At 23.0% G+C, this 27,947-nt stretch overlaps 2 protein-coding genes across 3 annotated transcripts; one reads left to right on the forward strand and one right to left on the reverse strand.

The window, feature by feature from the left end:
- On the reverse strand, nt 1-27,860 carry LOC122859337 (leishmanolysin-like peptidase). Of its 2 annotated transcripts, XM_044162816.1 has the most exons (13): nt 27,666-27,860; nt 13,086-13,186; nt 4,199-4,229; nt 4,018-4,100; nt 3,575-3,686; nt 2,876-3,487; nt 2,612-2,805; nt 2,501-2,515; nt 2,255-2,387; nt 2,012-2,171; nt 1,767-1,933; nt 1,570-1,689; nt 1-1,406 (listed from the first exon to the last, which is right to left on the reverse strand). In XM_044162816.1, the coding sequence occupies exons 1-13, from the start codon at nt 27,813-27,815 to the stop codon at nt 1,248-1,250; spliced, it is 2,037 nt and encodes a 678-aa protein (XP_044018751.1). In that variant the 5' UTR covers nt 27,816-27,860; the 3' UTR covers nt 1-1,247. The 2 variants fall into 2 exon arrangements, with proteins under 2 accessions (XP_044018751.1, XP_044018752.1); XM_044162817.1 differs by lacking the exon at nt 2,501-2,515 and having other exon boundaries at nt 2-1,406; nt 27,666-27,859.
- Nucleotides 8,302-10,311, forward strand: LOC122859338. The gene is made up of 2 exons (XM_044162818.1): nt 8,302-8,640; nt 8,958-10,311. The coding sequence occupies exons 1-2, from the start codon at nt 8,445-8,447 to the stop codon at nt 10,025-10,027; spliced, it is 1,266 nt and encodes a 421-aa protein (XP_044018753.1). The 5' UTR covers nt 8,302-8,444; the 3' UTR covers nt 10,028-10,311.
- Nucleotides 27,861-27,947: the final 87 nt, after the last annotated feature.

The following is a 27,947-nucleotide window of genomic DNA, read 5'->3' on the forward strand; positions in this document are numbered from 1 at the left end:
TTTTTATTTTCACTGGAGAAATTATTAACCAGGATATTTTATTTCGAGATGATTTGACTGGGAAAATTTGTGTTTAAGATACCAATTGAAATTGATGAAAGGATGTATTAAAAATATTGAACCATCATTTTTGTCTCAATTTTGTTTTATAATGTATACAGTTTTATGTTCTCTTTTAATTTGTTAAATAGAAGAAATTTTTTTTTGAAATCTCTCAAGTTTAGTAATAAATATTTTTAATTTTTCAATTTTATAAAATACTAGTAGAGAAATGGCACGTTCTACCAAAAAAAAAGAAGATTATTTTTTTTAAATACACATTCAGACTTTTTTTACACTCACAATAATAATCTTTTCATCTGCCACTTGTCTTTTTTTTTTTTAGCAATAATCACTCAAGTGATTTTTACATTTTCAACAATTTTTAGCTTTTTTTATGCTTTACAGTGATTATTTAACTTAAAATTAATAATGAGTTTTACAGATGTCAACATTACAGTTACAAGCATTCTTACAAATAATAAATGTACAGTCAACTTCACTTATTATAATTGATTAATAATTATTATTTAAAACTGGAATGTATTTTTTTCTTTTAATCTTTACGAAATGGAATATTCATTTTTATTTTTTATATCATCTAAAATTCATTTTAAAATGCTATAAATCCTGAATATTTACACAAATTTCTTTACGTTCCAATTCGAAAATTTATAATTTAAAATTTTTGTTATCTCAATCGAAACAATTACACATTAAAGTACGCAGATTATCCAAAAAATTCAATTTATCATTTAAAACAACAATCAATTATATATTTTAATTATTCTAAGATTTTTAAATTTAAAATAATTCTTTAACTTTCAATTCATTTTAACATTGTAAATTATTTACACTGGATAATTCATACTATTTTTCTTACTAATAATATTTTTTTAATAAACTAGTTACAGTATATACTTTTTGTTAAAACATTGCAATCACTTTTTGTTTTTTTTAAATCGATATGACTTTTCTGCGCAACAATTTATTTTGTAAATATTTTAATAAAAAATGCGCGTGACTTATAAGTGTAAAAAAAAAAAATCTCTCATGAACACAAACAAAACTATTATTTAAATAAATTTTCTTTCAAATTATTTCTCATAAAATCTTGATGCCAAATAAAAATTGATATAAAAAATTAACTAAAAGATACAAATTTATAAAAGAATATTAAAAACAAAAAAATCAAAGACATTGGCAAATCATCTTGAGATGAGAATGAGACTTGTTATTGAAATAATAATTAAACTTGATGAGAATACATGAGCATTTGCACATATTAAATTATCTCTGTGGTAAACTGTTGGAGGAGGATCTTCTTCACTGGGTTTGCACCATTCGCCTCTTGCATGAAATTCAGCCTAAAAAAATTAAATAATTATCTTCATGTTATCACAACAATAATACCACATTAAAGATGAATAATTTTAAAAGCAAAAACTCTCAAAGGAAACAATAAAAATAGTACAAAAATTAACTGCATCAATTAGATTGTTTTGATGAAAGTAGAAAACATTTTTTTACCTGACAAATGTCTTTGCAAGATGGACATTTAATAGCTCCTTTATGCAACCAATCATTTTGCATAATTCTAATGGCAAGTTCTTGACCAGCATGATAACAAGTGTACGTATAATTTGATACCTTGAAAATATTACAACAAAAATTAAATTATAACAATTAAAATTGATTTATAAATTTAATATTATAATTATACTAACTATAATATGTAATCTTCCATGTTTACAAGAATATTGATAACATCCTGAGCCCCAATGTTGCCACTGCCTTGCTTGTTTGCAAGTTCTCTCCTCCCACATACGATCTGTATGCTCAAAACATCTTGATTTTGCTCCATATTGTTCAAGAGCAAAATTTTTTGCAGGTTCTTGATAAACAATCAAAATTAAAATAGATTAAAAATTGAATTTCTATGAATAAGTTGATTCAATTTCTACAAACTTACGTGGATTATTTTCTTCGTATAAACAATGTGATCCTCGAACGACAATATTTTTAGCTCGCCATGTAAATTCTTGAATATAAGGACAAAAATCAGCCAGTGAAACTGAGCCTCCATAATATTGTACTCTGTCTTTCGGAACATCAGGAATAAAATCAAAGTTCTTGAAGAAAAAAATTAATAATTATTAAATACATCATGAGAAATTATGTGCTTTTTTATTATTCAAATTTATTTTATTCATACCTGATATGTTTTTGGTAATGGCTGAGAATGTTCAACGAGATTACAAAGTGCCACAGAACTACGATCATCAGTGCACTCAGTTCTAAGTGGATCTTGTTTAACTTTGTTGCAAAATGGATGAATAAATCTAGTTCTAAAAAAACAATAATAATCATCAAATAATTAGAAATTTTTTAAACAAATTTTATTTACTTATTTAATTGTAAAAATAGATTTAATAATTTTGTATTATTTTTTATTACTTACTTGGGATCTTTATCACTTTTCATGAGAATTGAGAGCAAAAAAGAGATTGAAAAATATTTTATCATCAAGTAGATAATAGAATTAAATTAATTTATGATAAAAAAATTATACCTGGAGTTGCCAAATTTAGTTGAGATCCATTCTTTGCATGATTTCATTGCAAAATCACAGCCGAGTTTTCTTCCCCAGCCAAGTTGTTGTGCCATTGAATAGTTAGCTCTGTACCAGCCAGTGTCCTCCATCAGTGCCAACGTGATTCTTGAATAAACTGGATTTTGTGTATGAGTACCAGTCATTGCTTCATTCTAAAATAATAAATATAAATAAATAATTTTAATTAATGTATTTTAAAGTAAGACAATACTATTAACTTACTTCAAAAACTCTTTTTTCCCAGTGTGTTAATGCTGTACCATCTTCACCTTGATCTTCAAGTTCAGCACCTTCTAAATCATCACATAAAAAATGTGCACGTACTTCTTCTTTAACTCTTGGTGTAACAATCATTTGCATTGATCTTTTTATTGATCCACCATGTACTTGCCATTCTGGTCTAATAATTGTTTTAATAGTATCATCACTCCATTGATGTGTTTGTAATTTTTCATTTAATGGTGGTTTACCAGTTTCAGTACGTCTTGGTGTTCTTGGTTCACCATTTTCATTACGATAAAATGCATAAAGACTTACTGAAAAACCAAGTGCATGAAGTATTTCATGTTTAACTGTACTTAATAATGTTTCAAGTTCTTGTGCTTTTGTACTAATACTACCAGGACATAAATTTGCATGTCCAGCAATTGGTCTATCAAGTGCTGATTCTTGTTGACAATGTGCAGCATATGCAACAGTTAAACCATTATGACATCTTTCTGATTGTAATGCTGATACATAAAATACAAAATCTGCACCATCAATTCCTTTACCAGCAACACTGCCTTTTTGTACTCCACAATTATGACCTGTTGCATTGCACGTTCGGCATACCTTGAATTTATAACAAACAAATCATCAAATTAATTTAATTATTACGGTTTTTTTAAATTTAATTTGTAGATTTTTTTTTGGACTCACATCAAGATGTTCTTCAGGCACATTTACCTCTCCACACATTGTTGTTGTTCGGCATGTATCAATGCAATATGTATGATGGTCTTTTACAAAAACTTGACTACTTTCACATTTCCTAAAAAATAAATAAATTAAATTTTGTATAAATACTTTTACGAACAAATTAAGGACAATTGACAATTTTCTCAATTACTAATTAATTGAATTACAGTTCTTGGAAAAGTATAATAATTAAATTTTATTTTGTAAATGTAATAATTAAGTTATTATGTATACTATTTTTTCGAAAAGCTTTTATAGAAAAAAGTAATGGCGTTAGAAATTTTACATTTATTTGTTTGAACTTTGTAGATATTTAAAAATATTTATTTTTTATCTTTTCCAGTTGATGAAAAATTTAAAAAAAAAGTTATTTGGAAAGTTAAAATTATTGAATGATAATTTACCTATTGAGTCGTATTGTATTTTTCGTTTCACGAACCATGAGTGCTCGTTCCCAAAAATGAACAGCCTCCGGTAAAATTGTATTCTAAAATCGAATAAATTTGATTAATGTTGATGATAATTTATTGCTAAAAAGACATTTGTCAAATGAAAAATATTGAGAGAAAATTATAATTAACTTACATTAATTAACTCGAACTTTTCGGCATCCAATCTGAAACAAATAAGTTTGATTAATTATTATAATTTTTTTATGATATTGATTATTTTTCATGAAAAAGTTTACACTTGTCTGGGTAATAATGAAGATGGAATATGTTACTTACTCATTCATAACATAAATAAAGAGTTATATAGTAATAATTTACTAAATTTCATTTTAATTAGCAAAAGTTTAGAATGTTTTGTGTTGGAAGTGCGCAGTGGTGTATTAATCCAAAAACCGACTTGACAAGAGTATAATTAATTATCTATACAGTTGAAATATGATAGTATAATCTATTGTTTATAAACTCGCATAATTCATTACGAAATGAAATTTAATATCTAAAATACAACAACGGACTTAATTATGATGATAATAGTTCCATCAAATTTTGATTCCAGAGTGATTTAAAAAAAATTCTAATGCAAAAAATTATGAAAAAAAAAATAATTTAAATGAATTAATTGACCTTGAGATAAAAAAATGTGGGTCAAGCCCAATTTGTTCGGTGATAAGGACTTGAGGAGTCACACCTCTTCAAATTATCTCCAAAAAACTCTCAGATAATTTTTTAAAAACCCACGAGTCGTACGGAAATGTCTACTGTTTTATCAAAAAAAATTAACCAACAATTGTTTTGTTAATTAATATATTACTACACCTTGATTATTTGTACAATGATTTTGTAGAATTTTAAATATCTCATGTTTTTCGATCTCAATAAGACTTGAGTTGCTCGCGATCGATCCCCAAAAAATTTAATGTAATTTACTGTAATTTAATTGATGAAAAAAAAATAATACCTTGAAAAAATTTTGATTCAAAAATTTATGTCATTCAGTAAACAGTTTGATATGTCAAGTAGTATTTTAATTAATTACTTGACTTAATTTGGGTGTGGTAAAAGTCCAGATAATAAATTTCTTTTTCAAATCGATATGCCCACATCTACGTAATATTCACTATTTATTTTTTATTTATTTTTTTTATTATAATACTACGTGTGGGTGCATTAATTTACCCTTGTTAATTTAAATTCATTGTATCAAACATTGTTCACACCAACCACCCAGTTGGTAAACCTATTTAAAAACAGAAATAAAAATAAAACTGGATAGTCAATTGGTGTGTTGCAAATATTGATTTATAATTTATTTTATTTTTTCATGAAACCTGTCAGATGTTTCATTGAATAATCTAAAAAAAAATTCTTGTAATACTGCCATCGATTGATACAACTCAATGCCAACTTATCAAGCTTTATAAATAAAATTTTTTTGAATATATTTTGTTGAAAAATATTATATAAATATTTCTAAAAAACATTATAAAAATTTCAAGATAAAAAAACAAGTTTTTAATATTTTTTAAAATTATTTAACACAAGATTAAATTATTAATTTATTTAAAAAATTATAAATATTTTTTATCAATTATTTATCAAACAAATCAGCTAAAAATAAATAAAAATTTTCAGCCTATGTAATCGAGTTTTTGTCATAAATCTTTTTTCGTCATTTTATTTTTAACAAGCAGCACAAAGTTGAACATACCCAGTTAGAAAAAAAAAAAAAAAATAGAAAAAAACTAAGCACGTACTAATGTATTGATGTGCATAATGCATAATCGAATTTTACGTGAGGCAAAAGAAAATTATTTTTTAAAAACTAGGACAAGGAAAATTATGTCACGTTGACGCGATGGCAAAATGTTTTTGTTTTTTATTATTTATAATTTTTTTTTCTATTTTAACATAAATTATTATACCTAGATGTTGAAATGTTCTTTTTTCTATTTTTTTTTCTATTGTTTATATTAATGTTAGATTGGCAAATGGTGTTGGTGATGAATTGATGATGATAGTGAACATGATCATTGATTTATTGTTGAGAGATTATCACAAAAGATGTTGGATAAATAATCATGTCTATACAGTTATTATATTTGAATGAATGGAATAAATGAAAGTAAGGTCAACTATTACATTCATTTTATTTTTTTTTATTTTAAGGTATTGAAATTATTGATGTCACATTATCCAATGACTAATCAACAGAACAGGAACGACTGTTCTATGTACTCTAGATTTTCGGTGTGAATCGATACTTTGTGTTGGATATATATACACAATTCAAATAATTCTAAATAGTATTATTCAACATGATATTAAAATTATTATTATTACTCATTAGAATATTCAAAATAATATTAATGCATTACTGTGAAAATTATTAATCAAAAAGAAAAATCAATTTATTAAATTTTTTTCCAACAAGTATATTTGTTTGAATATTTTTCCATGATTTTCATCAATGGAAATGTTATTTAAATGAAAAAAAAATATAAATAAATTTTAAAAGTTATTTGCGGATAATTAAAAAAGTAAAGAATAAATTTTCAGTGCCATCAAAAATCTTTGAAAAAAATAATAAAAACAATTTAGAATTTAAGTTACAGTGTTTTGATTTTATTTGAGTGTTATTTATATTATTTTAAATTAACAAATTTTTATCCCACATCCTTTGATAGCCCTGTATGAAACTTGAGACCTTACAAACATTGTGAATTTATTCATTTACATTGTGGTAAAGTTGGATATGCGGTGTGTTACAATTTTAATCAGTGTATTTTATTCACAAAATATATTTACAAAATATATTTGTATTAATGTGTTTTAATTATTCAAATAATAATCTTATAAAATTTTTATTTTTATTTGAATTTTTAATATGAACCGAGTTACATCTAAAGTTGTAATAAATGGTTGAATGAATTTATCATCGCAATAATGTAAAACAATTTTTTTTCCTATCAATAATTAAGTTTTTAAATTTTATTATCATTGTTTTATTAATTATAATTTATAGTTTATATTATAAATTTATTATGGAAGCTATAAGCTTTTAAATTAACTTTTTTTTCTTCAATTGAAATTTTTTTTTTTCCAGATAAAAATCTATCGGAATATTAGTTGGGTATTTGATATAATTCCGTTGCTTTTATAAAAATTTTATAAATGAAATATACTTGCGCTTTCAAGTTATCTTATGTTTGTTAATTTTATAATATAATTTTAACAGTAGGTGCATTGATCGTTGGAAGTCATGTGACGTCAAAGAAAAATGCATGGGGAAAGATGAAGCCATGCACTCGTTGACACACATAAACACAACATTGTTAATTTATTTTTTATATGATGACAATGTAACAAGTTTCTAATAACTAAAAAATAGTTTTATAGTCTTATAGCGTAATCATCAAATGACTAAATAATATTTTTACGGAGGCTGGGAGCCATGAAGTTTATTATATTAAAAATCAAGATAAACATGCGCGATATCATCAGAGAAATTTTTAATTATTTTTAAATTTTTAATAGAAAATTAAGACGAAAAATTATCATAGTATTTTTTTTTTAGATAATTAAATAACAGCTTGAAAAATAATGCTTAGATAGTGACAATTATTTTTAAATTTATTGGCCGTGAAAATATTTTTCTCTAGATTTTCTCTTCAGCTATAATTTCAGAGTAAAATAGAAAAATATTTTTGTCAAGAGTCATAATTATCATGCCGATTAAAATACAAAAAAATAACCGTTTAAATTTAAATTAAAAAAGTTTTACAATTAATTTTTTATATACATATTTAATAAAGAGTTGATTTATTTAAAAATTTTTATTTTTAATAACAAAGATTTTATCAATAAGATATTTGTAAATTAATTTTTTTGTTCTTTGTCAATATCAATGTAATGAAAATAACTTTTTGGGGGTGGAAAATTTAAGGGTGGTAATAAAAAACTCTTAATAGAAAACAAATACTTTTTTAATTTATATTTTATTTACGACGTGTACTTGTTGTGGGGGGAAAAGAGGTGTCGCGATTTCACCCAAAGATAATTTCGCTGTACACACTTTACTGATAATAATTTTTATTTTTACAACAATTATTCATAGACATTTTACTATGAATAATAATCTTGATATCAAAAGCCCGAAAGGCCCAATAAAACGATACGTAGCGAATGGTCCCGAATTATTCCGAATATTACAACAACATCACTACTTGCCGGTCGTCAGCTGTTGCCTGTTGTTTGACAAATTGGCACCTAAAATCTGACGTTTCTCAGTTCTTTCAGACATTTAATTACATCTATTTTTAATTTAGTAAAATAAAAAAAAATTATTAATTTGTTATTGAATTGTTACATCGTGTGTAAATATGGATGAAGATGCGAATAAAGTTCCTAAGTGCGTGCTTTGTAACGAGTCTTCTAAAATAAGTTCATCTGGTGGAACAGAATTATTATCAACAATTGGAAAAAAAGCTATTCAGACACTGTCTGGAAAAAGTGAAAAACTGAGGGATAATAAATGGAGAAAATGGATTAAATTGACCAGTCTTTATCTACACAATAGTAAGCTATATTTATTTAAATAATTATACATAAAATATAATAAGTCATAAACTTATGTCAGTGCTTACTGCTTATTCAAAAAACATTGACCCATGCTTGTATTGACCCCATGTTTTTATATTTTCATCAATGAATTTTCTTTTATAAATACAGTAATAATAATTAATAAAAAATATATTTTATTTTGTAAATTTATTTATCTATATTGAAATAAATTTTTTAAAAATATTATATTAAATATTTGTAGATCAAGAACTATAGTAAATTTTACGTAGGTAGGACGCTTCTTGAATTATAACAAAATTTTTTTGATGCAGGTTGTCGGCTGAATTACATGAGATATCGAATTCCAACATTTAATGATGAACAGCTACCTGATTTGGATGGCCCAAGTACATCAAGTACTGTTGACATTAAGCCCTTTAATTTTGAAGAAAACTGTTTATTTTGTGGTGAAAATTGGAATCCAGAAACGGGCTTTTTAGTAGACCGCAAGTTCATGGACATCAAAATATTATCTACGATAAAAACGCTGCCTAATAATCAAAATTTGAAGACAAGACTATGCAACATAGATTCATTAATGACTTTAAAAGCAAGATATCATTCAAAATGTTTTGAAAATACATTTGAGCCTGATATTAATGATGATGAAAAATATCAAGAGTCATTTGAAAATGTTTGTAATCATCTGGAAAATAATTCAGGTAAAGCAGTAACTTGGCGAGTAATAAAAGACTTGATGGGAGATTTTTCTCTAGAAATGAGAACATTGTGTAGAAGACTCGAATCAAAGTACGGTGATGATATTTATATATTACATCGTATGGGCTGTGCTCCACAATTTTTTTATAAAAGAATAAATTTGTCTTCTGCTTATGATAAATGGATGGTTGGTGACAAAGATCTTGGTGATGACGAAAAACAATTGATATTGTCTGTTGCCTCTGAAATATTACGTAAAGAAATAAAAGACCAGAAGTATGACATGGATTCGTACAAATCACCAAATAAATTTCTTGACTCGGTGCAGAAAGATATTCCTAGAACACTATCATTTTTTTTAGAAAAATTATTGTTTTCAACCAGTGAAGAAAGTAATCGGGGCTCTGTTAAAGTTCAAAGCATTGCACATTCAATTATATCAGCAGTACGACCAAGATCATTTATATCACATTTACAGTTAGCTTTATCGACTTATATTCATAAAAAAACTGGCTCGAAAAGAATCATTGATATACTGTCAAAGCTTGGTATATGTTCAAGTTATCGCAAGACTCAACTACTTGAAGCTTCATCAATTGTTGACGCACCAACACTAAACATTGAAAACGAATTTATTAAATTTATTGATGGCAACACAGACGACAATGCCGGCATTGAATAATAAAATCGAAATATATTTGAAACCCTAAGAATTAATAAAAAATAAAAACTCTCTCAATTGAAAAGTATATAAATATTTTTCTTTAAAATTGAAATAATATATTGAAGTTTTTATAATATGAATTTTCAATGTGCATGTTTATGTATCGAACGTTCAAATAACAAATAATTGTATACTGGAATAAACAATAGTTGTTGATTCACAATCTTTACAAATAGCAAATAAATATACAAATAGTAAATAAAAAAATAATGTTGATAATGGAAATCAAATCAACAGTATAAAATTCTGTACACGTGTTGATATAATATCTATTTTGTTTTGTAAAGTTCGAAACGTTTTGTTATATATTTGTCAAATAATATTGAGACAAAAATTGTAACTCAAAAAAAAATTTAAAAATGATAACAACTCAGTTTGACTTCAGTCGATTATAGCACCTAAAATATATAATAGAAAAAAAAATAAATTTAAGCTATTAATTAATTAAGTAAAATTCTATTTTTATTTAAATAATAACAAGAAAGTTTATTTGAAAATTTGTCATGCAGGCATGTGTTATAATTTAGTGTGTATTATAATTTTCCAGAATTTAACTTTCTTGTACTTGACAGTTTTATACATCTTTATTTTCAACTTCTGTTATCTGTATAGAATCTCTTTTTACTTTTTAATATGCATAAAAATATTCTGGGAACTTATGATTTCTTATAAAGTTATGAAGTTTTAAAGAAAACTTATTAAAACAGTCGAGATAAAATAAGAAACTAGTATTACATTCGTATATTTGTTTATGATAATATTTTTGTATTTTTTAAATGAAAATTTTTTAAAATACATCTAAAAGTTAGCTGTTATTTTAATTTGTTTTTGTTGAATTAATTTTAAAATAAATAATCAATAATTTAATAATAAAAAATGATAAAATGAATTGCTAAAGAAATTTTAAAATTATTATTAAAAAATTTCTTTATAATAAATTTATAAATAATTTTTATATAAATTTAATATAGCATTAATTTTCAAAGGAAAAAAAAAATGTTATCTTTTAAAAAAAATTATATATTTTGCAAACGATGTTTAAATTTGTCAATTATTATATTTTTTTTATAAACGCCCCCTTTGCTTATTATTTTTTTAAAATAGAATCTACCCACGTATATTTGCGTTGGGTGAAAGTAATGTATAGCTTATGTGCTTGGCATCAAAAGTCAAGTTGAATATCATGAGAATTTAATTGTACTATATATACAGTCTTAAAATTTTTTTATTTATACTGATTCATAATATTTTCTCACACACTAAATTGGCTATAATTTACCTGGGTGTATCTACTTGTTCAGTAGAAATTATAAATTAGTTAAACAAGAGAAAAAATAACTCTGTTATTTACACTTGGACGTCAATGTTTTAGTGTTGATAATGATAATTTTATTTTATTAATAAATAATAATATTTATATTATTTTATTATTAATATCATTTTACCTCAGTTTCACTCTATTTATTTTTCATTTCAAAATGTAAATATTTGTTTTCTTAGAAAATAATGTCAACGAGCAACAAAATTGCACATTTTTGTTTGAAATATTGCAGCCATATTTCATGATAAAAATTTTTATTTATTATAAATAAATGTTTGAAAAGATAAATAAACTTAAACTTTATCAAATAATAATGAAACTAATAATTTAAATAATTTTTTTAATAAAACTGGTATCACAGTCAATGAAAAAATAAATAAATAAATTATCAACGTCATCTAGCCATGAATTAAAGAGAAATTTTCAATATAAATTTCTCTTGTATATTTATGGATAAATAGGTCTTTCTACTTTAATTTTTTTTTTTTTTTTTTCACGAGAAGTTGTAGTGGATTATCTCATAAAGTGATTGAACATGGTAAGAGTTTCAACATCGATCTCATAATGATTGCTTCATAAATTAAAAACAGGATAATATAAAAAAATGTGGATATAGAAAATTCAAAAAGTTTGAAGCAATAAAATTCATAATGAATAAAAAAAATATAAAACTAAGCCCAGAAGGGAATTTAGTTTTTTTTATTTGACATTTACCAACAATAGTTGAATATTCAAATTGAAGTTTTTGGTTCTGTTCTATTTTTGCAATTGAAATGACACTGAATATATTTAGCAAAACATTTACAGTGCTGTCAAATTTTTTGATATAAATGTCAGTGGAAATGTTGAAACTTTATATGAGTTTTGACATATTTGGAAAACTCAATGCTGTAACACCTGTACTTTACACGACAATTCGAAATACTTGAGTAGACTATAATACCAGGGAAAATTCCAAACTCTAATCCTTTGCGTTTTAAAGTTTCACACTTTAAGTATGTTATAAATGACAATTTTATTTATAAATAAATTAAATGCATTATTCACAATCTAAAAATCTTTTTCGAAATATCATGAATAAAAGAAATAATTTTTTTTAAGTACTAGGCAAGTTTAAAGTACAGCGAAATATAATTGTCCTGAGCATTTAAAAATTTAATTTCAATTATTTTTTTTATTTTTTTCCCGATGTCATGTTGGTTTGAAAATATATTTCTAGATGAATATTTCATGAATTTATTCTTCTAGTATTTAAACAACAATGAAATATAATCGTCCTAAAATTTTTAGGTTTTAATTTCTATTATTTTTATTTGTTTTTCGATTTTATATTTCTCGTGACCCGTAGACAAAACTTTGGAATTTTCCCTGCAGCTGATATTTGTTAAAAAAAATATTTCTTAATAAAAATTTCATGAAATAATTATTTTAATATTTAAACAATATCTAAATATAATTACCCTAAAATTTGCAGATTTTAATGTTAATTATTTTTAATTTTTTTACAATTTTATATTTTTTCGAAATTCTGTACTTTTTGCCGAAAATCATCATTCGTAAAAAAAATATTTCTAAATGAAAATTCCTTGTAATTATGCTTCTAATATTTAAACAACATCTTAATATAATAATTCTAAAAGTTTTAAAATTTAATTCCAATTATTTTTATTTATTTTCGCTTAATTTTTGACTTACCGATAAACACTATCATCATAAGACAGTAAAATTCTCAGAGGTTGATTAATACTTCGTTTTCGAACTTGATGAAATGGCTCAATATGAACTCCATGAACAACCTGAAACAAAAATTCTTAATAACTAAAAAGAAAATAAAAAGTCAATTGAAATAATAGCAAAAAAAAAAAAATATAAAATTAATTTAACAAGTGTTTTTAATTAAAAAACTTTGGTTATGAATTTATCAAAAAAAAAAAAAAAATTCATAAAAAAAATTCTAGTAAGTAGTTAATTAAGTGTTTCGAAATTCTGATAACTTTTCCATCAATTAGAAAATTCTATCGATAATTTAGTAAGACTATTGATCTACTTATACACACAAGAGTAAATAGAGCCTCTTAAAATTTATAACGAATGCCAAGGTAGTCGTAATTTAAAACTAATTAATTTCGATACTAAGCTAATATTATAATTTTTCAATTTTCATATATAACTTTAGGTATATTTAAGTATAATTATGTTAATAAAATAATAATTATAAGCATTTATATTTTTTTTTTTACAGCGTCATATAAATTAATATAAATTGATGATTAGAAAAACTTTATAAGCTATTTATTCACATGATGTAATACACCAAGCAGTTATAATTAAAAGTAAATTACAGTTTACCGATACTTGTGGTTCTTTGTGTGCACACTTTCGGCAAAGTTTAGTTATACTTAACGCTAGTAATGGAACTGGTAATGTGGCAGAAACATCTGAGCTGGAAAATTTGCCATTTTTGTGGTTTTCAAAGTTCCGAGATATACATATCATTTGCGAAGCAATTGGTAATAAAAAAAAATAGATAATATAATTACCAAGAATAAGACACAATGTCGTGACTTTTTAAATTTCAAATAAAAAACTTTAGTCTATTTATAGGATGATTTTTATCCGAGTAATTGAGTAATCAAGAAAATTAAAATTATAGGTTTCATTACGACCACGAAACAAGTCTTTTTTGCTGGAAAAAAAAAACCCAGGAATCTTCTTCAGCTTCTTATATTAAAAACAGTTTGAAGAGTAAATATTACAAAAGATTTACAATAAAAGTTGGCTACATGCATAGCAACAGAATATAAGAAAAAAAAAAAAATTCACGACCATCCTCAAGCAGTTTGAGATAACGGTCCAAAGAACAAGCGAATGTATTGACTCTTGTTATACAGCAAAAATAATTTGAAAGCACATTTCAAATGGAAACTTTTCAAGGTCACTGAAAAGTAAATAATTATTTTTTAATAATCATAAGTTTTCAGCGAACTTTTTTATATTGTAAATTTTTAAATTAATATCAAAGAAATTATTAAAAAAAAAATAAAGCTATTACATTTTTATAATTTTTCTCGGATAGCAATATTGCCTCGAGAAAATTTAATATAATTTTTAAAAATATTTTCAATATTTTTCTTGTTATTTAATTTAATTATTTGTCATTATTAATTTACAAATCATGATTTTTTAAAAAATATTCATAGATAATTTATTTCAACAAAAAAACAAACAAGGAAATATTTTTCTTTCAATATTTACCATCGCAACAATTGAAATACTATTTAAAAAATTTTATAATCGATAGTAAAAATAATATTCATTACATTAATCATTACGAAGGTCAAGATTTTTTTCCTCAATTAATTTTATGATTTTTTTTAATGAAATATTTATACAAAAGTTTATTTATTCATTAATGAATACTAATAAATAAAACGCAAAAAGACTTTTAAGAATTCCAACAAATAAAATAAACCAGAATGATGAATATAAATTGAATATATAAAGAAAAATAGTCTTTAGAATTGTCAAGACGTCTCGAATATATGAACAGATGATTGAGCATTAAATAAATAAAAAATATTACAAAATATTTTTATGTATTGTTGTTTGTGACTCAATGAAAATTGGCTAAAGAATTTACCTTGAAAGCAAATAATCAATACCAAAATTCAAAAGCTTTGTGAATAAAATATTTCAAAATTCAAAAAGACATTGATATTGTAAAAATACAAATAAAATTTTGAAAATATGTAAGCTATTCATGAGTATTTTTAGCTTCAAAGTTTATTAGAAATTCCAACTCAATAAGAGCATCATATTTGACATTTTTAAAAGTCAGATTAGTACAGATAAAAATTAAACAAAGTAAAAAAAAATTTTATAATAAACTACTATTAAATACCGCTCCTGCTGTTGAGCATTTATTTTCTTAAATTATTTTGATTATATCTTTGTTTTGTGTTGTAATGATATATCAAAAAATCATATATTAACTTTGAATGTTTCGAAAATACATCTAATTAAAGTTGTTTTTGATAACCGGAAAATTTTAAATTACATATGCACAATTAATTTAAGCAATAATTTTTAAATATTGTTTATAAATATTTGTCGACATTCCATGCTGTCTAAGCAATCGAAAAATCATTACTACGTCTCAACCCAAATTGATTTTACTACAACTTTTTTGTTAGTAATTTTTTTATTGTTTATTGGTAAATTATAGAAATTAATTTGTTAAAATTATATTGACTGCTTCATTAGATATTAATTTATTTTTTTTTCATTACCACAAATTTCCCTTTTGATTCAGTTCATTGGCTTCTGTTGTGGGCAAATTAAAAAAAAAATTTTAAAACTTGTTATGTCTTGCAAAAGAAATGTTACATTGAATGCGTGACAAGAGCTCGATAGCGCGGGCGAACCGGTTTTCTCTCTCACAAATTTTTAATACTCCATAGGACGATGACACTTGATTATTTTTATATCTCATGCACATTGTTGAACTTTGTTTTTACCATAATTTCCGATGAGGAAGTAAAACAGAATATGCAATGTAAAAATGAGAAAATTTATAGTAAAGAAATTTGAATTGATTGCAACGAAGGATAAGATATTGAAAAAAATTCTTTACATATTGAAATTTATTTGAGCAAACACTTGTCATCATGATTCTGATGATATAATTTTCACCAGTACCATGGAAGAGACATTCAAACGACTGGATAAATTTTCCAAATAGAAAAAATAAAATTCAATTCACCAAAGGATTTCGAAATGAGAGCTATAAAATTTCGAATGGATTGAGTTGAACTTTTTTAGCTTTTATTTTCGATTTATTTTGAATTTTCTATAAACTGAAACGTTTATATTGAGCACTTTGATATTTCATAAAATGATCAGAAAATATAAAACATCATTGGAATTTCAATAAAAGATTTGATTTTAAACAAAAAGCTTCTGAGACTTTTTGATCACAACTTTTCAACACTGCCAAACAAACGATTCGAAATTTAAGTTGAACTTTTGAAAGAATTTTATATCAATTAATATAATGACATAGTTTTGAAAATAAATTTGTAATTATTATTATAATTAAATTATTTTGTTCAACACGAAATGTATTTTTATTATTCAAGTTTTAAAAAAACGTTTTGTAATTATCATAATTAAATTATTTTGTTTGACATGAATTGCATATTTCTAAGCTTTTAAAAAACATTAATAAATTGTTTATTCATTCACAGGATATTTAATATTGTTTATTAAAAAAAAAAAATGCAACTAATACTGAAAAATTTCAATTAAATTAATTATTAAAAAAAAGTGCACTTAAATATTCTAGATATCATTATGAAAATAATAATTACCCAGAAGCTTTTTATAAAATAAAAATAAAATTATAAAAAAATATTTTTAAGAAAGCTATTTTATCTTTTCTTGCTCAGTGAATCAAAGCTCCTTTCTAAGAAAATAATGGAAAAAAAAAAATAAAATTTAATGTAATTACTTTGGAATATTTATGGTAATGAATAATTATTTTACAGATTTTTCTAATTACGATCGCAAAAAATAAAAGAAAATTATTATTATTTTTTTTTTTTTCAAATATAAGACTGCATTGCGTTACATGTTACATCACATTTAGTACTAGCCAAGTAAAGAAGTATAATGTTACGATGTCAACCGCACAAAAAAATTCATTTCGTGGTTTGCATAAAGATAACCGTTTTATATATTATTCTCGTTGTTTTCTGTCACAATTTATAATTATTGATTAGCTATATTAAAATTAATATTATTTATTTATTTTGATTCAGTATAGTCATAAGCAGCTTTCGATAAATTGAATATGTCAAGTGAATAAATTGTTCGGAGTAATTAACTTTGCATAAAAGCTCGATGAATATAAGTAGATTTAGAGTATCGAAAATTATTTGTTCAAATTAGCAGATTCAAGTGAATATAATAACTTTTTAATTACAATTTTTTTAATGCCAATCTTCCAGTGCTGATTCACCAAGAAAAATTAAACAAATAAATGAAAAAAAATTAGTAGTTTTATTTATGTCAATGTCATTTAAATATTGGAAAAAAAACCCGCGAAAATTGGAGTTATTTAAAATATTTCGCTACGTTTTTATAAAAAGAAATTTTTTTTTTTTCGAACGTTTTTTCATACTCTATTGAATTATCAATTTTTAAAAATAATTTATTGAATATTTTTAATTAATATTAAATTAATTAATCAATAGTTTTTTTAATTAATACATCAAAAACTAAAAAATAATAAAATTAATTTCTTCGGATTATTATTAAACGAGCAGTCATGTAATTATGAATTTTAAAATGAAAATTTATTGTATTTTGTTTAGAAAATTTTCTGTATTAAATAAATATATATATTTTATTATACAGTTAATATAAATATGAATAGTTTGAGTAGTAACTCGGTCGCTTTCAACATTTTACAGCTGACGCTTTAGTATACCATTACCAATTACATGTTGTCATTCAATCATCAGTGCATCAATTCACGCTACTTGTTTTTTCCCTTTTATATTACAGTGCATTAACTTTCTAGACTAATAATTCTACGTAATTTGACGCTATTGTATTAAACCAGATGATGTACATAAAATCACTGAGTAAATCACGAAATATAAATTTATAAATTTGTCAACAACTTTCAGTCTTGAAATTTATAAAAAAATTTATTTTTAATACTTATTATCAATGACAACAAATTGATTTTTCTATTTCAATTTTTCAATTGTCAATCAGGGGAATTTTAAGACAAATGAAATTTACTTTTTCTATTTTTTTCTGTCAAGAAATCTTTTGCGCATCGCCATGCGTCTAATCGATTACAATTTTTTTTTTTTTTGTTTAACATCAACAAGAGTGAAACTGTCTATGGCACTTTGCCACATTTTTTTTTGGTATCAACAAGACTGTAGATAACAAAAAACTATACAGATCAATCGATGAGATAAAATGTTATTTTACCAGAGAAAATATTGTATTTTGTATATATTTTTTTTGTTATCTCCCAATAAAATTTCGTTCAATTAATTTTCGCAAAATTTAAAGAGTTATTTCTTGTATAAAATAGCCAAAATTAATTATTGATTATAAATATTTGATATATAAATTAATATTTTAATGTTAAATATATAAAAAACCTACTTTTTGTAGAAAAAGTTTTTCAATATTTTTTATATTTAAAATAGAAATGATACTGCAAAATATTTTTATTATTAACACTAAGAACTCTGAGGTTTTATGCAAAAAATAATATTAAAATTTCATAATAAAAAAATAACGTGATATTTTATTATGAATGTTGAAACCTTGGATCATGCTGTACACTTCTTCTTCCATCCTAGAAAAATTAATTTTTCTTTATCTGGAATTTAAAGTGAAATCACTAGTTTTTCATTGGCAAAAAAAAAAAATACAAATATGCTTCTCACATACTATATGTTTATTATTTTATGTAAATATTTTCAATAACTTTAGGATGATTATTATTTTTAAAACATAAATATTGTATTTATAAAAAAAAAAAGTCATCGAGAAAATTAATATTTATATATACGTTTTGTATTTTTAATGAAAAAAATATATTTAATATAAAATTACAAAATTAGTTCATTACTTCATGCCAGTTATTAAAAAGTTTTAATTATAATTTTATTTTTTTATTTATAAATATATTTGTATTCATTGTGATGATGAAACAATGTGGGAAAAAAAATTAAAAATCAACAGGGAGTTGCTCTAAAATTGTAGAAAGCTTTGTTGATGAATTATTTCTCATAATTATTATTCGGGCAACAACACATTTTGTCACGTGAGAAAAAAAAAAAAAGGATAACACAGTGACACTTATTATAAAAAGTTAAAAAGTTTTTTTTAAAAAGAAAAGATTTAACAGTTTATTAGTGTACTAAGGAATTTACTTGGATGATAAAATCTTACGAGTTTTAAGTTTTTAAGTTAACAATATTTTTTTTTTTATAATTATATTTATAAAAAAGAGGTAAAATAAAACAACGAAAATGAAATGAGAAGAACTTGAAATATATATAAAGAAAAAACTTTGAATATATAATAAAAAAAAGTATGTGCCCTTTCACTTTGTGTTTACGAAAACGTCATGTTCAATGAATCAAATTTAATGTAATTTCATTCAAATAAATATATATATATAAATTTGGTCAGAATATCTCAATTTCATTTTAAAATCAGTCAAGTATAAATGTAGTACAAACTTTATCAATAGCTACTGAAAAACAAGATTGGTATGTTAAACTAATTTAACATGTGAACATGGTTCAGAGAATACTTTGGGCATATCGATCGAATGGTATGCAAACCAACATGGTAAAATTATATTCAAAATCGCAACGCAAAGAGCATTATGAAACATATTCAAAGAATTTAATTTATTTGAATAAAATAAATTTTCCATATTTGGATAAATTTAAATAGAATTAACTAATTTGGGATTAATGAATATATTGTAAGATTTTATAATAAAATCAATATTAATTTGTATAAAATAAATTAAATATTTAAATCAAATGAAAAATATATTTGAAAAAAATAAATCATTTATTTGAATAGTTTCAATTTTTTTTTTTTTAACGAAATAAATATTAATTTGTATGAAAAATAAATTAAATATTTAAAGTAAATAAATGATTATTTGTAATTATTATTACATAAAAAAATTGAAAAAATAAATTTAATATTTATTATTTATTTAATAAAATGTAGTATGAAAATTTTTTGAAATTATTATAGAAAAAAAAAAGTCAAAATTCAAGTATATAAATTTTTGAAATTTATTTTTATAATTTCAAATAAAATTTATTAACCACAAATAAATTAATATTTAAAAAAAAATAATTTTCATATTTTTCATCAAATAAACAATTAACCTTGTAATTTAATTTCAAATAATTTATTTTAATTTTTGTTAATTAAATTTTCATTTATCTCAAATAAATATATTTTTAAAAATTAAATAGATCAATTTATTTGTATGTAAAATATTTATTCTGTATGCATCATTATGTGGATGTAAGAAGTGAAATATTTTATATTGAAATAAACTATCAATTGATAAAAATTAACAAAACTATATACCCACATGTAACATGCGGGATGTTTATTATTAATTAAAACTATAAAAATATATTTCCTCAAAATTTAAAGGGCCAAAATAAAATCAAATCTCTTATTCACAAAAACCAAGATATAAAAAAAAAATGTTGTTAACGAAATCGTTTCCCGTTGAAAATTGAAAATTTTCAAAACTCCGGCGAATACGGGTTTTTTAATTACGGAACCATATTTATCATTATTATTATTATACATAATATATTTTTTTTTTAAATATTTATTTGAATATAAATATTGTACACAATAATAACAATGATAACATTTGAACCTAACCTCAATATAACATGTATATATTTTTAACTATATACATATATATATTTGTTGTTTCTTTTCTAGTTGTAATTTAATTTTTAAAAAAATTTAAAAAAGTTAACAGTTATCTTATTTTTCTACTTAGATCAAAAACTTTTACTATTTTTATTTTTTTTAATTTTATTCTTACTATTTAAATGAAAGATCGATGAAAAGAAATACCGACTTACCGATCGAAATATATTTTTTGATTGGCGCATGCGTACAAACTTTTTATTTAGAAGAAATTGTTGTAAATAATAAATTGGTAATTGTTTGGACAACCGATAACTTTTGAATAAATAAACGCAAAAAAATTATGTTGCATTCAAAAAATTCTTTATAAAAATTTCCACAGCCAAGGATATAATAGAACTTCCAAGTACAACTTTTTAAAGGTCCTTTATTCATTACAAAGTTCGCGATGACACCTATTATTATAAACAATCGTCTTACAACTGAAAATGGGTGGTTTTGATATTTCTAAATATAGCCTTGGCTGTAGAGATTTTGATGAGGAAAATTTTAAGACCAAATATAACTCTGTGAGATAATTTTTAAAAAAGTTATGAAGTGTCTAAAAAAACACAAATTCTGATATTCTGTTAATTAACAAATTTCTAGCAACAATAAAAAAAAAAAAAAATCGTAATTTTGTAGAGTTTTTAAAAAAAACCATCCTGGCAAAAAATTGCATCCATGATTTGTTCTTAGTTTTCTTAATATATCGAGTTTAAAATTTTTTCATTATCTATTTTTATCAACAATTAATTAACTAATATATCCTTGGCTGTAGATCTTTTCAAAACCTTTAATTTAAGCCTATTTCAAACTCTCTATCTTAAATAGTTTAGAAGATATGAACATTATTTATTTTTTGCCAGTGATTTCAATACGTAAGGCTTCGCCTCCGTAAAATTATACTCTACTGATGTCAAAGAAAAAAAACAATTGTTTCATTTCATTTTTAATAATAAATTGAAAAGAAAAGTAACTTATTATTATTATTTTCTTCAATAAATAATAATGAAAAAAAAAAAAAAAAACAAAAACTATTGTTTGTAAAGATGCTCATTAGCCATAAACTTCTCCCACGACATATTTGATTTGTTTGTAAAAGAATAAAAAAAGCAGCCAGTTGTTCAACACATTCATTGTCATCTCAACAATTTTGTGACTAAAGTTTTTAAAAATCCTAGATAACAGTTAATCTTTGTTAATAAAGTCTTAGTTTTAGACTTCAGAGTAAATCGTAGAATAAATGTTATGCGTTAAATTATTTCTTCAAATTTTCTTATTTTTCAATATCAAAAAATAACTAAGACGTCATTTAAATATTTTTTTAAAGCATCACTTTACCACGTGGGAACTTGAGACTTCATAAATGTTGACCTTTTTATTTATTTAATGTTTTTCTACGTATTTATATTGTTGCTATTTTCATCATATTTTTAAATCATTTATTGGTATTCACTTCTTTTGTGTTTATATACTTGTTTAATTTTTTTTTTTTATAAATAAATAGGGTGTGTGCAAGCAAGGTGTCTCATTAAACTAAATGTACATAGATATTTAAAAAAAAAATAATTTTATTCATGAGATCTTTTATGCTAAAATTACTTTCATTAAATAAAATTTTCTTGTAATAGTTGAAATTTTATTTTTGCATCTCTTTGGATTCCGGAAATAACTTTGATCATTTAAAATTTTTTAATTATCATTTTTAAATATTACAAATCTTTGGCTAGAGAAAATGATGATTTTTTTTAATTAATATAAATTACAACGTTTAGATTGTGACATGTCAAAGAGGATCCGGGAAATAATTTATACATTGAATTCTCGTTGAATGTATACAAGACACTGAGATGAATTTACCAAGTGGAGTTGTGTATATCGGTCCAGATTGCGCAAAAATTCAACAGTAAGAATTTTATTATTTGTTTCGTGGTATAATCCATCCAACGATATCACGAACATTTGTTGTACCAGACAGAGGTCGATGTATTCCCACGAGGTAAATATAAAACGATAACTTGCCTAGGCGAATCATGGTCTTGCTCTATTGTTCATCTCAATGATATCATAAAATGTTTGTATATATTTTTTATATGTTTCATTTAAATATTTACCTACAATAATTTATTTATTTACTCCTTTTTTTACCTTTATTTACAGCCGAATGGCGCATTAAATATTTGACTTTATAAAAACACAAATGAACAAAGTTTTTTTCGAAAATAATTTGAGTATATATTTAAAAAAAATAATTTAAATTTAATTTTAATAAATAATTTAATTTAATTTAAATTTTAAAATTATAAAACTACATGAAAAAATTCATGGAATAAAAAAAAATAAAAATAATTTCAGTAAAAATTTATATTTAAAACCAGTCCAAAACAAGAAATGAAAATTTATTTATTTTAGCTGATTATATCATATAAAAGTTGACAACATTAATCAACCAAGTACCTGTTTATGAATTTTAAATTGTTTTTTAAAATAAAAGAAAAAATTTTCAACTAATAATGATGAATACTATTCGTAGTATATCAAATAAATAAAAATTAATAAAACTGTTTATATATTATCGATTGATATAAATAAAATAATTAAAAAATATTTTTTTTTATTTGCTAATTATATAAGAATGGAAAAATATATTTGCTAATTTTTTTCTTAATCAAAATCTATATATGAATCAGACCAGAGGGGGCGTTAACGCGGTTAATTGATCTCATTTTGCCTCGTTGATTTGAGAGCGTCAATTTCCTCGTTGTATTCCTCATATCTTCATACAAGTCACCAAGTTGGTTTTTAATAACCAAGTTTATTAGTGCATGGCCCTCAGAAATCATGTCAACATTGCGTGCGTCAAATATATTATAAAATTAATAGAAATTTTTTTTATAATATTCTTTACTAAAATTAATATCCATCAAACAATTATATATCTATTTTTTTTTCTTCTTAATTTTCTTGAACAATATATAAATTATATTTCCTTATATAAAAAGGAGAGTCGTCATCGATCTTCTGGACATTTGATTGGTCATTGTTTTTCTCTCCCTTACTCTCATATGAATTTCTTTCTGTTTGCCTTTTTCTATTATTTTTTTATTTATTTCGTTAGCAACAAAAAAGAGTGAATGAGACATAGTTTGTTTTTTTGTTGCTAACGAAATAAATCAAATAAACAAAGAGTGATCTTCGAAGGATTAAATCGATAACATATACGAGCGCTTGATAGACCGCGCGACACATAAAATGTTTATTGTTTATTATTATTCTTCAAAATGTCCTTTATTCAATGGATTTTCTAGAAATACTGTGCAACGAATATTTATTGTAAAAAAAATTGTTTCAACTTTTAAAAAATTTTAACTTCATAATTTTCTACTGGTCTTTTTATTTTCAATATTTTTTTTTACAATAAATATTTGTTGCACAGTATTTCTAGAAAATCCATTAAATAAAGGGCATTTTGAAGAGATAAAATATATTTTTTTTGGTGGTTTTCTATTGATGCATTTTTTTATAACAATAATAAACAATAAACATTTTAGAAATTATAGATACAGGCGCGCGTAAATAGAAAAAAAATAGTTGTAATATTTTGATTAAGGATTTATCATACTATCAATATGTAAATTAACCTTTTTATATTTTTTATAGAAAGTCATATTCATCGTTATTCTCAACCAGCTAAACTTTAAAAAGTAAAACTTTAATTTGACGTATCAAAAAGGACAAATAAGCCGGTGAATTTACAATTGAATATATATACCGGAACGAATAATAGATGACATACTAAAATTTTTTTGACGTGAGTAGCTCATAAACGTGATATGCATTATAAATTTGTAATTTATCGTAACAAAAAAAAATATACATGTACATCTAAATAAACGTGGCTTATTTAAATAATTTCTTTTTGAAATATTTAAACTCTTTCGTAATATTTAAATCAAATTTTCAATAAATTTAATAATACGAATAATATTAAACAAAAGCTTTTTGATTTAACAACATAAACTAGTAGTTAACTTTGTTTTTCTTATAATTATTATAAATTTTTATCTAGATGATTTATCAAGTTAAAAATTTTACCGGATATTCCTCGTTAGTTGTACTATTAATTTTAAAAATTCATTTATTAATGCCTAGTTCTCTCATCTCTTCCTTCTCCTGCCATCGCAACTTTTCCTGATCATATCAGCTTGCAGGTAAAATTCACATTTGGAAGCTAGCCAATGTATAAACATTGTAAATAATAATTCATTTAAACTTTAGCCATTCTCAATTTGTGGAAACGTTGTTGAAAAATAATTAAATATTTTTTTTCTTATATTATTTTATTATCAAAAGTTCAAATGATATTTTTTTTAAATTATTCGGAAAATGGAAAATTGAAATATAAAAATTTAATGATGAATATGTAATTATTTTTTAATGAATTCAATTAATGTAGCATTTTTGATGTTATAAAAAAAAATCAGAGTTGAATGGAATAAATTAAATAATAAAAGAATAATGTTAATAATTTATTTGAAAAAAAAAATATGAGTGGTTTGTTGAGTTTGTATTGTTTTCATAAAATATACGTATCGATTTTATGATGACATATTGAAATGAATTATGAATAATTAATGTAAACACAATTGTTTTTTGTGACTTGAAATTTTTAATTTATATTTTATCATTTTTTATTATATATTTTTTTTCATCACGTTTAGAATTAGTTATCTGGGTTTTTTTAAATATTAAAAAAATTTAATTTTAGTTTATTATTTACTGATAATAGTCAGCTTATTTTTGTAATAATATTTTTTTATAGTTTAGATTAAAATTCACTACTGGATAATAATTATACTCTGATAAAAAAAATTTATGATATTAAATCGATTTTGTGGAAAATTTTAAACACAAAAATACGACTCATGAGGGGGAAAAAAATACAAATTATAATACTATTGTATTTATAACTCTTTGAAATTATAATAAAAAAATTTAATCAATATCAGAAAAATAAATTGGAGGAATTATTAAATATTAAATTTCAACTGGAGGTAGAATAAATTGAGTTTTTTTAAATTCAAAACTGTTGACTTTATATGGCTATTGGCTCACTGTGTTGTTTTATTTTTCCATCAAAATGAAACGCTCATTGAGCGTGAAAAAAAAATTAAAAATAATAAAAATGATAGTCATTTTAATATCCACCTATTTGTACTACTCGAATCTCCTTTTAAAATAGAATATAGATAAAAAATCCATGACTAAATTTAATCTTTTTAATTGAAAAAAAAAATATTTCAATAAGAGTATTATTAAATAACTAAGCCCCAAATAAATGAGCAAAAAATTAATTAAAAAGATTAAATATAAACAATATAATAAATAATATCAAAAAAAAAATATTGGCTTTGAATTATTTGATAAATTAAAAATTAATCAAATGACAATATTATTTTTAGAGAATGAAAAATTTTAATTAAAAAAGAAGACTTATTTTTTAGGATTATTATTTTATAATATATATTATTGTTATTAATAATTTTAATTAATTATAATTCAAATTGAAAGACATTTTATAATGTCAAAGAAAAATAATAAATAGAAAAAAAATTATCCAGTGATTTATTTTGTGTTACAGAATGAAATAAATTATTTAAATTTAATTTTTTTTTTCAACATTTGAACTTGTAAAATATAAATTCATATAATTATAATAATTTTGTGATTAAACATGTGGTCAGTGATGAATAATATGACCTTGAAAACCATGAACATAATATTATTTAAAACGGAAGAAGATAAAAGATAAAAAAAAAATTTATAGATTGGATTTTGAGCAAAAAAAAAAAAATATTATATTTTTATAAATATACTTTCACTAGCAATGGGAATTAAATAGCAATAAGAGTGAAGATGTTCAAAACCATATTTTTACATTCACTTTAACTTTATAGAAATTCACCGTGAAAGTGTAATCCGAGGTCAAAAAATAACCCCAACAAAAAATACGGAATTTTTTATTTTACACGAAAATTTATAAATAAATGAGAAAAAAAAATTAAATAATTACATTCTACCAATAATAAATAAATTAAAAAACCAAATGACAAAATTTAATAATTTTTTAAATAAAATGTTAATTAATATTAAAATTTATAAATAAAATTATTCATTTTTAAGCAATAATAAAACACGATTATTTATTCAAGCAAAATTAAAAATCTAAAATACTAAATAATTTTTTTTTTTTAATAAATAATTAATGTTATAATTTATCAATAATATAATATATAATTTAGGCAATAAAAATAAATTATTATTATTTATATAAGCTTAATTTAAAAGTATAAAAAAAACAAAAACAAATGTCTCTTTTCCGCATTCCCAGATGCTTGAAGTGTCATCTGATCACTGCTGATCACTATTACATGAATAATCAATGCAAAATAATTTTTAAATTTTAATGAGTAAACAAAACCACGTGATATTTATAAAATTGAATACACGTGCCAACCCCCACCCCAATTCACCGGCGAAATGTCATTCAACATTGGAGAAAAAAAAAAAAATACTCCAAAAAAAAAAAACTGTAAATGAGCTTATTGAAGCTGTTCGATAAAAAATAAAAAAAATAATAATATCGAGTATTTATGATATCAAAGAGGTGAGTCATTGAACTCACAAGGACTCGTTCACATTTAACCCTTTTTTATTGTTAAAAAAAAAAGGGAAAAAAATATAAAATATGAAAATGGCGTCAATTTGACTTACCTCAGCTGGTCGTGGATGTTTATGACTGCAGTATTGATGTTCAAACATACTATTCACGTTAATCACATTGCACAAAATAATAAAATAAACAATAATAGTCAATTGTGTTATTAAACTGTATTTCATCTTAAGCCGCACTGTCGCCGCCATCACAAAGAGTTTGCTAAACCTGCACACCCTCAGAGCATGGCACACACTGTAAATTGCGATAAATTATTTCATGGAGACCACATCGACTATAAATAAACGGAAATACACGAAAATTACCGGGAATTGTCGAGC

The sequence above is a fragment of the Aphidius gifuensis genome, linkage group LG6 (genome assembly GCF_014905175.1).
Source record: "Aphidius gifuensis isolate YNYX2018 linkage group LG6, ASM1490517v1, whole genome shotgun sequence".
Classification (NCBI taxonomy): Eukaryota; Metazoa; Arthropoda; class Insecta; order Hymenoptera; family Braconidae; genus Aphidius; species Aphidius gifuensis.

Excerpts from the sequence above, each read along its gene's own strand:
- LOC122859338 (XM_044162818.1), top strand. The coding sequence starts at position 8,445 with ATGGATGAAGATGCGAATAAAGTTCCTAAGTGCGTGCTTTGTAACGAG. Across the intron at positions 8,641-8,957 it reads CAGTCTTTATCTACACAATA|GTTGTCGGCTGAATTACATG; the intron begins GTAAGCTATATT and ends TTTTTGATGCAG.
- LOC122859337 (XM_044162816.1), bottom strand. The coding sequence starts at position 27,815 with ATGGCGGCGACAGTGCGGCTTAAGATGAAATACAGTTTAATAACACAA. Across the intron at positions 3,687-4,017 it reads AATACAATACGACTCAATAG|GAAATGTGAAAGTAGTCAAG; the intron begins GTAAATTATCAT and ends TTTATTTTTTAG. Across the intron at positions 1,690-1,766 it reads ATGGAAGATTACATATTATA|GTATCAAATTATACGTACAC; the intron begins GTTAGTATAATT and ends AATATTTTCAAG.